Source organism: Bombina bombina, chromosome 6 (assembly GCF_027579735.1).
Source record: "Bombina bombina isolate aBomBom1 chromosome 6, aBomBom1.pri, whole genome shotgun sequence".
NCBI lineage: Eukaryota > Metazoa > Chordata > Amphibia > Anura > Bombinatoridae > Bombina > Bombina bombina.
Genome location: NC_069504.1, coordinates 1,078,448,879 through 1,078,462,842, shown reverse-complemented (window position 1 = coordinate 1,078,462,842; position 13,964 = coordinate 1,078,448,879). Strand labels below are relative to the sequence as shown.

At 39.7% G+C, this 13,964-nt stretch overlaps 1 protein-coding gene across 1 annotated transcript in view; it reads left to right on the top strand.

Moving 5' to 3' along the window:
- The window catches only part of LOC128664205 (solute carrier family 23 member 1), a 232,604-nt gene that overhangs the window by 151,051 nt on the left and 67,589 nt on the right, over positions 1-13,964 (top strand). The window contains exon 2 of the mRNA XM_053718979.1: positions 7,618-7,779. Within this exon, the coding sequence (XP_053574954.1) occupies positions 7,618-7,779 (162 nt within the window). The remainder of the gene's footprint in view (positions 1-7,617; positions 7,780-13,964) is intronic.

The following is a 13,964-nucleotide window of genomic DNA, read 5'->3' as shown; positions in this document are numbered from 1 at the left end:
ACGCCCCTAGATGGTGACAATACTTTTTTGTGACATCACATATGGAAATACGCCCCTAGATGGTGACAATACTTTTTTGTGACATCACATATGGAAATACGCCCCTAGATGGTGACAATACTTTTTTGTGACATCACATATGGAAACTATAAAGTATTCTGACAGCATCTCTGCATTATAGTTTTCAAAACTTAAAGAAGATAAACAAAATCTTGTAATTGAAAATTGAGTGGCTGCTTTGTGCAAATGCACTCTAATACCTTTATTACTAGGGCTCAAATTTTCCACTAGCCCATTCGCTATTGGCGAGTGGAAATTTAGCGGTGGTAGAAAGTTACTACAGCAAGCTGCAGTGTATTTGCTTCCGCTGCTCTCCCCTCTGTATGATGTATTGCGCACTTGTCAACAGGTGGAGCCGCTAAAGCAAAGATGCAAGCTTATTTAAAAAAAGGCTTTAGGAGAGGGGCAGTTCTGCTAAACAAAAGCTTATGTTATGTTCCCTCTCCACACCCTGTGTGTACTGAACTGTTCAATATGCATTGCAGAAATATTGCATGTTTACTTTCCCTTTAAGTTGCTAACAGCTATGTGACCTGCTTTTTAACAATGTATATGTTAAGGGTAAAGTAAGAAATCCAGGAAATCCTAAGATTACCTGTGTAAAACGGACATTACCAAGCAGCTGTGGGTAAAGCCTGATGTACTGTAATTACCCCATCTACCCTATTTCTGTTGCCTCCGCCTGGGGGGTTCAAGGAAGGTGCCCCACCAAACCTCTGGCATCCAACACAAGTGAACCTTGGGGAACGAGGTTTACAAGGGGGGCTTTGCTTCCCTTGAACCCCCAGACGGAGGCAAAATTAATAGTGAAGAAGGGGGAATTACAGTGCATGCTATATATGTTTAATGCAGTGACTCCTTACTCTGAGGTGATTTATGACTATACATCGGGCTTTACCCATAGGAAATCCTAAATAAGATAAGAGACTTATCATTATAGTAGCTTCCCACTAAACTCATATTAAAAAAAAAAAAGTAGCTTTATTGCACAACCACATACAATAAACCTATTTTCCAGTGATCGTACGCTTGTTGAATGCTCAAATATTTTAGAATACAAAGTTTAATTATGTGCAGTAAATAAGGTAGTATTTGTGTTTTATTTTATTAATATCAGTGGGGGGCTTTTTGTTTACTGATGCATGCTTTGAGTGTTCCATACCGTCCCAGCTTGTGAAGTACTTAGTATAGTTGTCCCTGTATGACTTTCAGATTTTGTTTCTGTGATTTTGAGGCTATTATGATGTAATTATGTTTTGTACTCACAATAGTCCGTCTAAAAAGGACCTGATAGCAGGGGTGTCTATCTCCTCCCTCACAGGGGCGAAATCTTTTTTCCTTCTATCTCAGTTCTCGCAGCCGATGTTGCCTGCTGCTGATTCTCCTTCCCCAAGAGCAGTGGAGGCTCCTCCATATGTTCACAGTCGCACGTGAACCCCCTAAAAAAAAACCAGTGAAAAGAAACCCCCAAAAGAAATAAGAAATAAAAAATTAACAAATTAAATAAATAAATCTTTTTGGCTTAATAAAAAGATTTATTTATTTATTTAATAATAATTATTCATCCAGGCTCCACACCTCCACTGCAGTTTTGTCTTAAAAATAAAAAAAATTAAAAAATTCCATGTTAACTTCCATGTTAACTGCTATCTATCATACAGCATCGCATGTGCGATAGATAGAAGTATAGGGAAAAAGCACTTTCCCCTTTCTGACTGCAGTGCCTGCAGCGCCGCCCACAACCCTGTCCATAGCCTTGCTAATCGCACAACTTTCAGTGTGCGAGTGAAAGCCAGCTGTCACGTGACACTCGCACACTGAGAGCTGTGTGTATTGGACTGGGAGGCGCACATTGGGAACTGTAGGGTGCGCTGTCTGAAGTGAAACAGCTTGTCCAAAAAACAATTCCATCTTAACAGACTCTTATCACACAACTCCCAGCCAGATCCACCTTAACAATATCGCTGACGTCATCAGCATCCGCCATCACAGCACAGACTCTCCACGCTCAAGCTGCTTGCAAGTAGTTTTATGCACTGCTCCGGGTAACAGCTCCACTCCGCCTCCGAATCTTTAGCAACGGACATCTGTGAGTACTTTATTTCATCGGTAGCGGGTTTATTACTCACTGAACTATCTAAGATAACTGACACACTTCCAGATTTAAAGGTCCTATCTCTGTCAGGACATCACTCTAGACGTGACATACTGTGACTCACTGGCCTTACTAAGCTTCCCGTGCTAATCTTCAACTGGCCAAAACTGAATAATATGTTGCTGCTCAAGTGTGTGTGTGTATATGTGTGTGTGTATATATGTATGTATGTATATATATATATATATATAAATATATATATTCTTGGGCAGAGCCATCTATCTGAGGGGTGGGGCTTTATTTCATGGGGTGTGGTCTAGTGCACCACCAACTTTAAAGTTCACCAGCCACCAGTGCCCAAGAGCATTATTGCCGCCTTCAAACAGCAGGAGGAAGGGTGGTAGACACTCAATACGCTGAAAATAAAGACAGACTTGTTGTGACAACGCCTTCCTGCTCGATGATGTCACCGGAACTAGAGACTTTCTTTATAGAAAGACTGTTTCCAGATTTGGGCCACATTGGATCATGGTACTTGTAGTTTCAGGGAGATTGCATTTTATTTGCGGGCATCAGGGAGCCGCTATTACAATGAGGGAGACTCCCTAAACTTCAGGGAGAGTTGGGAAGTCTGAGTTATTCTTCAGCTACTGCATGTTGGAAAAAAACCCTGATCTCATGAGGTTTCTCTAAAATCTTATGAGATTTCATAGTAAACTTCCTTAAACTGAGGAGGGAAATAACATGCCATATGCACACTTCCTTGCAAGTCCCAGGACTAGCATCCTGATTGGCTGTTTAAAGTCCCTTTATAATGGGATGTGGCTACTGAGGACATTTTAAGGTAAATTATCTTACTTTTTTACATAGAATGTCCAGGTGATATTCTCTAGTCAGCTTTTTACATAACTTTCAAGTGCTTCCACATTTGGGTATCATGTCCCTTTGAGGACAAATATCAGATCAGACTAGGGTTTCCACTTTTTGCCCAGAAAATTCCTGGACACTTTTTAAGTGGGCGTGGAGAGGGTGTGTCTCAGGGCTTGGCTTGGGGCGTGGCTTCTTGTGGCCTCAAATTCATTATGAAATCAATTTATATATATATATATATATATATATATATATATATATATATATATATATATATATATATATATATATATATATATATATATATATATATATAGACAGTGCCTAGCCTTGTTGTTGTCTGTGGCCAAGATTGGCTCCTTATAAAAAAGCAAATGATAGCTTTGCTACCGAAAACCAATTACAGTAAAAAAGGATGTTAATTATTCTAACGTATAAGAGTATGTAATCTTTAAATTATTATGGCCCTTTAGTACACAAAAATTATTCATCACCAATACTAAAGCAGCAATAGCATTGCAAAAGTGACATATTCCTTGATAACTATAAAAATGTTTTAAAAACTGTAAAACCAAGTTCACCCACTACAGTGATCACGTACAGTAATTCCAATATTAGGTTTTCGCACTGAAAATCGATACAAAACGTGGAAGCTTTTAACAAATTACATAATTACAACACGCTACAGATTGAAAATCAAGATTTTCCACCTGGTTTGTGCTATTATGTAATAGCGGTTGTTCTAAAGACCAATAGTAAATAATTATATGTAGCACACAAGGCAGCTCACCAGCAGGAATTTGCAATACCCTAGTACCATGCAGGGTAACTGTGAGCGCCCGTATACTGCGCCTCCAAGTCCCGGATACTAATGCCGCCATGGGTGTTGAGTACTCTGCCGCTTTCAGCTGCAGGATGTGACGACTCCCCTCATCGACCCTCTTTCTCCCCCCCCCCCCACTGTCCCACACCATCCTCCGTCTCTCCTCCAGACTTCACCTACCTGTTTTTTTTTTTTTTTTTGTGTAACCCCGGGCAAAACGCTCCTCTGGCCAACTAATTTTTTGTAAAGTCTGTGCTCGCTGTTGCTTGCTGTGCCAGGGGAGCGCTTAGCCTGGGGCATTTGAGGGTAGTTCCGGGACACGGGACACAGAGCCTCAGACCGGGACTGTCCTGGTGAAACTGGGGCGGGTGGCAACCCTAGATCAGACCCCAGCTGTGTAAGCCTCATACCAGACCTCCCAACTATATCAAATTTGAGAGGGTCTGTCCCTAATTCTGAACTCTGTCCCTCTGAGACAGCCAAATCTCCTAATTTACAGTATGTTCCTTATTACTATGGTGCTGTCTTCTGCTAGAGTTTTCAAAGCACCCCTCTCAAGTAGTGTTAGATTATCCCAAGTCACAGTTTTAGAGACTTCTTGTTTAGTGATGTGTGCGTTACACATACGAGTAAACGTTTTGATAGAAGAGTGTGTATTAGAAGGTTCAAATGTGCTGCCCACTCTAAATGGTTTGGGTTCGTATTCATGGCTATTTTTAAAGAAATCAATCTTTTTGTGGTGTTTCCTGCCGCCCCTCCTATTGTGTCTGTGTCCGATACCGTGGGTAAAGGGGGTCTCTGAGATGACCTAGTGCTAACACCAACAGTGGATGTTGTCCCTCTCTGTGTATTTACTACCTCACTCCCTGAGGAGTCTCCAATACTGCTATCCACTGTTTCAAAATGTATCCTTCTATTTTTATTGAACCTACCTCTTCTCTGGTATAGTGTATCATTTTTACCGTAAAACCATTTATAAACCTTCTTTTCTCTGTAGTCATTTTCCACTGTATTATACTTTTTATTCTTAAAAGAAAATCATTCCTGTTTGTATTTGGAGATTTGTACAGACAATTTGTTTAATCAATCCTTTTCAGAATCCTCACTTAATACATGTAATAATTTATCTTTTATCTGTGATATATCCGTTTTAACCACACACTTAAGTCTAGTGACTTCCTCTATGACAAACAGCATTAGGTTGTGTGAACATTTGTTCAGAATGCCACACCACCTTCTGCAGAATTCCATACTGTTCCTACCCAATGTAAGGATATTCTTAACACGAAAGCCCCATGCTATGTACTTATCGTTATGATATTTTGAAAGATATACCTCATAAAGATAATAATCTACTGCTTTCTTTTCTAAGTGTAGTAGTTTGTGATATATGTTTAAAGGGGTCTCACCTTTTCATCTCCTCCAGCTCCTGTATGTCAGCTTCACACCTGATGCGCCTAGCATCATCCTCCGTGAAAGCAAAGTCCTCAATCTCCCCATAGGGGTCACCTTGGGTTGGCAAAGAAGTAGCCATGTAATGTGCTCTTTCTAAATCATGAAAGAAAAAAAAATGTTGTTCATGTCCCTTAAGATATCAGGCTCTCCATGTGCTGGGACTGGAATTCCCAGAACCTACAAAATATACACTGTTACTGGGGCATTTATTTGTCTATTAACCCACTGACCCCAATCACTGCTGTAGCAAAGATGACTATTTACCTCCCCTTGCTTGTGAAAGTGTCAATAGTGTTTTAGCACAAGTACAACATAAAACACCAATCCTCAGTATATCTACTTATATTGTTTTCCATTCCAGCAGCCTTAACACAGCAGTTATCAGGTTAAACCTACTGTGGTAACATCTGTCTAATTTCAGGCTATGTAACATCTATATACACGAGTGTGCTTTTTAGTGTTCTGCTATACAGGTGCTGAAGGGTTATTAATTTAACCCTTGCTTGGTTTGGTACTGTTAAGTTATTTTTCCCATGCCAGTAATGTGCTTCAGAGTGAGGAGCTTGATGATTTAGCCTGCAAAAAGAAAATGCTCTTATATGTTGGCACATGTATTATTGCACTGTTGCTTGCATATAACTATGTGTTTAAACCCTGCAAATTGATTAAACACATAGTTAAAGTAATCTCCAGAACAGCAGTGCACTACTGGGAGCTACCTGAACACATATGGTGAGCCAATGACAAAAGACAAATGTGTGTAGCCACCAATCGACATCTAGCTCCTACTAAAGCATTGCTGCTGCTGAGGATATGTACATATTATTTTCCACAAAGTTACCCAAGAGAACAAAGTACATTTGATTATAAAGTGAATTTATAAATGCTATGCTCTGAATCATGAAAGTATCATTTTTTCCTATCCCTTTAAGCAATCAGTATGGCTAAATTATACAACATGAGGTGGATTGGAGTGGGTGTGGCTATGCTCCAAGTTGCCTCTTTACTCCAATGTTAGCAACAATGAACTAAGGGCTCCATGTACTAAGAGGCGGGCGGACAGCTTCTTAACTCGCGAAGCTGTCCGCCCGCCTCCGCTACACACGGGCAGCGGATCTATTGATCCGCTTGCCCGTATGTACCATTACACACTCAGCGGAGTGTGTAATGCCCGCCCCTTCAGTCGCGCGACCAATCACGCGACTGAAGGGGCTGTCAATCACCGAGAGCGAGCGAGCTCTCGGTGATTTTGCTTCGCCACCTAAGAGGTGGCGTAGGGTGTAGGAAGCAGCGGTCTAATGACCGCTGCTTCTTACATTGCGGGAAGCAGGCTCGCATATGCGAACCTGCCCCGCAAAGGCTCCGGAGCAGCTTTCGCTGCTTCGTACATGGAGCCCTAAGAGATCTGCTTATGTCACAGATAAGTATAACATTAATTAAAACAGCACTGAGACGTTACTAGGATTCTAAAAAAATTGAAGAGTTAAAAATTGACATCTAGTAATTATTAGACATTTATGTTGTCGTGTTATAGAATAACATAGCAGCAAAATCTAAACATTTTTAAAACAAATTAACATCTTGTTTGCAACTGGTTTTTACCAAGCAAACGCCACCTACTTATTTGGAGAAGCTCATCTTGGCTTCAATTTGCAAAATACAATACTGGTTAGTCATTTTACTAGTATAAAGTAAACTGTTTTGCAGTTGTTATTTGTTTAAGGCAATGATTAAATAAATATGTAGCAGGGTTAGCCTTGATAAGTCAGCAGGATGCATTTTCAGCTTTGAAAATTAGAAAATCTACAATTTTAAGATCTAAATTATATTAAAAATGGGCAACAATAATGAAAGCATATAGTTGTTTTACTATAGTGATATGAAACAGTGCTCCTTTGATAAAAAAAATATATATATGTTAAATCAAAGATACAGATTGTGTTAAGAAAACAGCAAACACTTACTTGTTTTATTGCAAAAATATTGTCTCGGGACCTGACATGCTGAGAATTTAAATTGCATTTTGCCTCTTCTGAGTATATGCAAGAAACTGACTTTCTGTTTCACTAGCATTCACTGAACAGTAAATCAGCTCCTATTGCTCTAGAAGATTTATGACATCAAGGTATATATGTCTTACCATAGAGACCGCAGCCCCCTTGTGTAATGGACCCTGCACACAGGAAGTTACAGTATATTAAAATTTCAAGGTTCTTAAAAATGCATAATGCAGATATCCCCATAATGTCATATGTTTAATACTAAGTTGCCAAAATGACTTTTTTTTTCTGTCCATATTATTTTTTTTTTTCAGATTGATGATGCTAATCATTATCATATCATGTCAACTTTTGATACTAAACTCCCTGAAAATGAAAAACACAAAAAAGAGACCCTTGATAATAACCGGAACAAGTTGGCATACACGGTTACAGATATCCCTCCCTGGTACCTTTGCATCTTCCTGGGAATTCAGGTAAAATTGTAAATCATTTTTAAACCACTTGCGACACAAATAATTTAATGTTGATATAAATATTTGTTTTTGTTTTGAGAGCAGTGTCAAAACCTCAGGAAGAGGTTGTAATTTCTTCTCACTTACATATAAAACAGTGATTTTTCTCTAAGATTTATTCTGTTTGGTAGAAGTGATTTTAATCTAACAGATATATATTTTTTTTCTTGCAATGTGCGGTTTTAAAGGGACATTGTATACTAGATTTTTTTTAATAAATGTTTTGCAGATGATCCTTTTATATAGCTCATCTTGGAGTGTATTTAATAATGTATAGCTTTTCTTATTTTTTTTTAAATAACATTGTACTGATTTTCAAGCCCTAAAGTTTTAGATATATACTGATGTCTATAGATTCCTGTAGCTCCTGTTTGTGTAATCTGTTTTATCATATGCAGGGGAGGGGGGAGTGTCTGCTGTTTCTGTTTTCCCAGCCTCTTTCTCTGGGTGTCCCAGCCTAACCTCAACAACAGTGCTAAACTGGGAGCTTATAATGAGTTTTTAAAAGGTTTTATACTGGGGGCGCGATCCGCTATACGGCGCAGGTTTCGGCGCAAGCGTGGGAACCTGCGCCGCACGTAGTTTCAAATCGCAACTTGAGCTATCCCATATACGGCGCCATCAGATGCTAAAGTGCCACTTTAGAAACTGCCGCCACATAAAAACCTAAGTTATTAAATAACCCGTACTGTCTAACACGCCTCCTAAACATAGCCCGACACGTATAACCCTCTATCCGCAATCCCCCCTCTCACTCCTAACAATAAATATATTAACCCCTAAACCGCCGCTCCCGGACCCCGCCGCCAGCTACATTATCTATATTACCCCCTAATGTGAGCCCCCTACCCCGCCGCTACCTATTTAAACTATATTACCCCCTAATGTGAGCCCCCTACCCCGCCGCTACCTATTTTAACTATATTACCCCCTAATGTGAGCCCCCTACCCCGCCGCTACCTATTTTAACTATATTACCCCCTAATGTGAGCCCCCTACACCGCCGCTACCTATTTAAACTATATTACCCCCTAATGTGAGCCCCTTACACCGCCGCCACCTATATTAAAATTATTAACCCCTAATCTGACCCCTTACACCGCCGCCACCTATATTGAAATTATTAACCCCTAATCTAATCCCCCTTACACCGCCGCCACCTATATTAAATTAATTACCCCCTAATCTAATCCCCCTATACCGCCGCCACCTATATTAAATTATTAACCCCTAATCTAATCCCCCTATACCGCCGCCACCTATATTAAATTAATTAACCCCTAAAATACAAAAATTTCCCTAAAGGGCTTTTTGCGTGGCATTGCCCCAAAGTAAACAGCTCTATTGCCAGCCCTTAAAAGGGCTTTTTGCGGGGCATTGTCACAAAGTAATCAGCTCTTTTGCCTCTAATCTAAATCCCCCTACACCGCCGCCACCTATAATAAATGTATTAACCCCTAACCTAATCCCCCTACACCGCCGCCACCTATATTAACTATATTAACCCTAATTATATTAGGGTTAATATAGTTAATATAGTTATTATAGTATATATATTAACTATATTAACGCTATCTAACTCTAACACCCCTAACTTAATTATTATTAAAATAAATCTAAATAATATTAATAATATTAACTAAATTATTCCTATTTAAAACTAAATACTTACCTATAAAATAAACCCTAAGATAGCTACAATATAATTAATAATTACATTTGTAGCTATTTTAGGGTTTATATTTATTTTACAGGTAACTTGGTATTTATTTTAACTAGGTACAATAGCTATTAAATAGTTAATAACTATTTAATAGCTACCTAGTTAAAATAATTACCAATTTACCTGTAAAATAAATCCTAACCTAAGTTACAAATACACCTACACTATCAATAAATAAAATAAAGTACAAATATCTAAACTACAATTAAATACACTAAACTAAATTACAAAAACAAACACTAAATTACAAAAAATAAAAAAAGATTACAAGAATTTTAAGCTAATTACACCTATTCTAAGCCCCCTAATAAAATAACAAAGCCCCCCAAAATAAAAAAAATTCCCTACCCTAATCTAAATTACAAAAGTTAACAGCTCTATTACAAGCCCTTAAAAGGGCCTTTTGTGGGGCATTTCCCCAAAGTAATCGGCTCTTTTGCCTGTAAAAAAAAACAACAAACCTCCCCCATTACAACCCACCACCCACATACCCCTATTCTAACCCACCCAATCCCCCCTTAAAAAAACCTAAGTCTGAAAAATAAGCTAATTGGGGGGCGGAGCTGTCCGCTGCTAAGATGGCAGCATAACTCCATAGCTCCATAAGCCAGCATGCACACATAAGATAAAAAAGCATAAAAGTCTGAATTTTAATCGTTTGGAACCAGACTGCAACAATTGCGGAATACAGAACCTGCACAGAGGATGCTTCAGAAGACTGCGAGTAGCAGATCCTTGCTATCCTAGTGGGTGCAGAAAGGCTGCCATCAGAAGAAGCGCCGAGTAAGAGGGCCGGAGCACAGCATCAAACTGGGGCTATAATCATACCCCTCCTTACAGACATCGGGAGAGCCGAAATTTGAACCGGAAGCATCGGGCGCTGCACATTAGCGCCGGGAGAACAGGCGCTCTGCCAAATAAAAAAAATAAAAAAAACTGAGGCATAACAACAACCGGAACATTGAGCACACAAGAAGTAAGTGCAGTTAAAAGTTAAAGTAACCAATATAGGGCCTGGGGCAGGGCAGGCAGGGGTAACAACGACCCTACACTTACCAGACATCTAATAGCATATCCGGACTGAACTTACATCAAGGGTAGCAGTGCTCTCATGGGGAGGGCAGGGCCTCAAAGCTGTGGCGTAGTAAGGATAAAGCAGCAATAGAGAGGTGAACACGCAAAGGGAATAACACAGCACAAATCACGCTAATAACAGGGACAGTAAACAAAGCCCAACCCTATCTCAAGTAATCATTTACAGAGGGAACTACAAATTACAGTTGATGTGAGAACAATCTCTATAGAGATAAGCCCATAAGTTGATCAAGCACTCTGCAATCAGCAACAGGGGTATTGTCTGTACAGGCATATGTTAAAGCTTTAACTCTGGAAACATAGATCTGCCTTTTTATTCACATTGGACAGAGACACCTGTATAAGCAAGGGCATTGACTACAGAGCCTACTGAGATAAGGCCCAAAATTGCGTCTAAGAGATTGATGAAGCCTTTAAAACCCACAAAACATGCACACGGGAAAGGTCCCAGTGTGGAATCCTTTTTTAACCCTGCAAGTCAACACTCCACTTCTATGGAGCAAGAGCAAGAGCAATTAGAGGGGGCATCATCTGCCATGCAATCGCCAATTAGGCCCCAGAAAACATCAGAAACCCTATCACAGATCCCTACATCTGTTCTGTCATCATTGGCTTCAAAACAAGATATTGCGGAGATAGTAAGGACCTGTATGAGAGAGGAGATGGCAGAACTAAAGCAGGAGATGCGCACAATAGGGTTTAGAGTAGATACCCTTGAAGACTACACAAACAATATTCAAGAAGAAGTAAATCAACTACAGGAAACATCAACCACACAGGCAGATCTAATAGAGGTTCTTCATAATAAAATCGAAGATCTCGAAAATCGAGGGCGCAGGAAAAATCTGTGCATAAGAGGAATACCAGAGTTGGTACTGCCAAAGGATTTACCTACTTATCTTCCGGCATTGTTTGCCCACCTGAGAGGAGAAACATCATCTAGAGAAATAAATTGAGACAGAGCGCACAGGGCCTTGAGACCCAGACCATCAGATAAAGCGCCGCCTAGAGGTCTTGGTAAGGTTAGAACACAATTTAACTAACACAACCAGCCTAGGCAGCCTTTGCTGGCTAGATAAGACACAGAGGAGACTCGGCGGTGAGCCACCGAACATAGTAGTAGAAACATTTGAAACATGGGACTCAATACTGAAAAATAAAAAAGATATTTCAACTGTTCCGGCCCCTTTAACTCCTTTATTAATAAACTCTGAATCCCCAATAGGGCATAGCAAGATAGGGGAAGAAACTATGAATATACACTGCTGTGTGCCAATATACTCAAGCCTGGTTAATGGTAAATTACTGACTAGGGAAGAATTAATAGAAAAAAATATACTCAAAGAACAGAACTGGTATGAGTATATGCAATTATCACACTATATAAGTCATAATAAGAAAAAAAACAGATTTCCTTAGACCACTTTCCCCATTTGAGTCAATGTGCTACTCTCCAGGCACTTCGAAGAAGGGACTATCGCAATCATACAAATTACTAATATCGATGCATTCCAAACAGTTACCCGCATATACCAAGGCATGGGAAAGGGAAACACAGATGACTTTAACACCAAGTGACTGGCAGATGGTTTTTCAGCAAATGGGCAAAGCCCCATCCTCTATGAATGCCACAGAGACTAATTTGAAATTACTCACCAGATGGTACTTAACCCCCAAAAGACTGGCCGGTATTCACCCAAACACAAGCAAGTAGAGGGTGTAAACAGGAGGGAAATCTGACACATATATGGTGGAGCTGCCCTTTAATACAAACATATTGGACTGACATACAATTAGAAATAGGGAAGATAATAACACTTCAATTGGAATTTAGTCCCTTTGTGTTCCTACTAAATAAGTTACCTAAAATAAAATGTAAACTGAGAGCCACACTGCTATACATTATGTTAAACTGTGCTAGACAGTTAATACCCAGGCTTTGGAAGAGTATAAAGATACCTAAGGTACAAGAATGGAGAGATCAGGTGACTAGAGTACTATCACTAGAAAAATATCACTATCAGCAAACCAACCAAATTACTGATTATCACTCTATAGTATTCCTTTGGGAAGAATATCTGGGGACAACCTAAAAATATCCCGAGTAGTTTACCTGTTTGAACAGAGGTGTAGAAATGGAGAAGAGAGGCAGGAACTAGATAGTAGAGAGTAGCGCAGCAGCAATCCATTGTAACTACTTTAATTGTGGTTTCTTTACTAGACCTAAAATGGGTCGCCAAGATTAGATCGATTGTTTAAAATTTATATGGTTATGATATAGATAGGGGATATATATAGTTCTGTTTTTGTAATATGGATAGAACTTTATGACACTGTTTACTGTATATCACATATTGCTGTCTTGATCCCCTCTTCATATTATGTATAATGTAAATGTTGAAAACTTAATAAAAAACAAACAAAAAAAATCTAAGTCTAACCCCCAAGTGCTCCTTACCTGTCCTGAAGACCGGCGGAGAAGGTCCTGTTCCAGGCGGAGAAGTCTTCTTCCAGGCGGCGACCTCTTCTTCTTCAAGGATCCAGCCGGCGCGGAGCGGAGGAGTTGAAGACCGATGACCTTGGAGCTGAAGTCCGTCCATCTGGAACTGAAGACCGGCGATGCTGGAACCGAAAACCTCTGGAACTGAAGACCGGAGCCGGAGCGTGGAGGATCCTCTTCATACAATCGCCGCCGTACACTGAATAGGAATTCAAGGAACGCGATTAAAAATGGCGTCCCTTGAATTCCTATTGGCTGATTTGAGCCTTCAAATTCAAATCAACCAATCGGATGCAAGCTACTTTAATTCTATTGGCTGATTTGAATAGCCAATAGAATAAGAGCTACTGTAATTCTATTGGCTATTCTAATCAGCCAATAGAATTACAGTAGCTCTTATTCTATTGGCTATTCAAATCAGCCAATAGAATTAAAGTAGCTCGCATCCGATTGGCTGATAGGGTTAATATAGTTAATATATATATAATATAATAACTATATTAACTATATTAACCCTAATATAATTAGGGTTAATTTAGGTGGCGGCGGTGTAGGGGTATTAGATTAGGGGTTAATAATTTTAATATAGGTGGCGGTGGTGTAGGGGGATTTAGATTAGAGGCAAAAGAGCTGATTACTTTGTGACAATGCCCCGCAAAAAGCCCTTTTAAGGGCTGGTAAAAGAGCTGATTACTTTGTGACAATGCCCCGCAAAAAGCCCTTTTAAGGGCTGGTAAAAGAGCTGGTTACTTTAGGGCAATGGCCTGCAAAAAGCCCTTTTAAGGGCTGGCAATAGAGCTGGTTACTTTGGGGCAATGCCACGCAAAA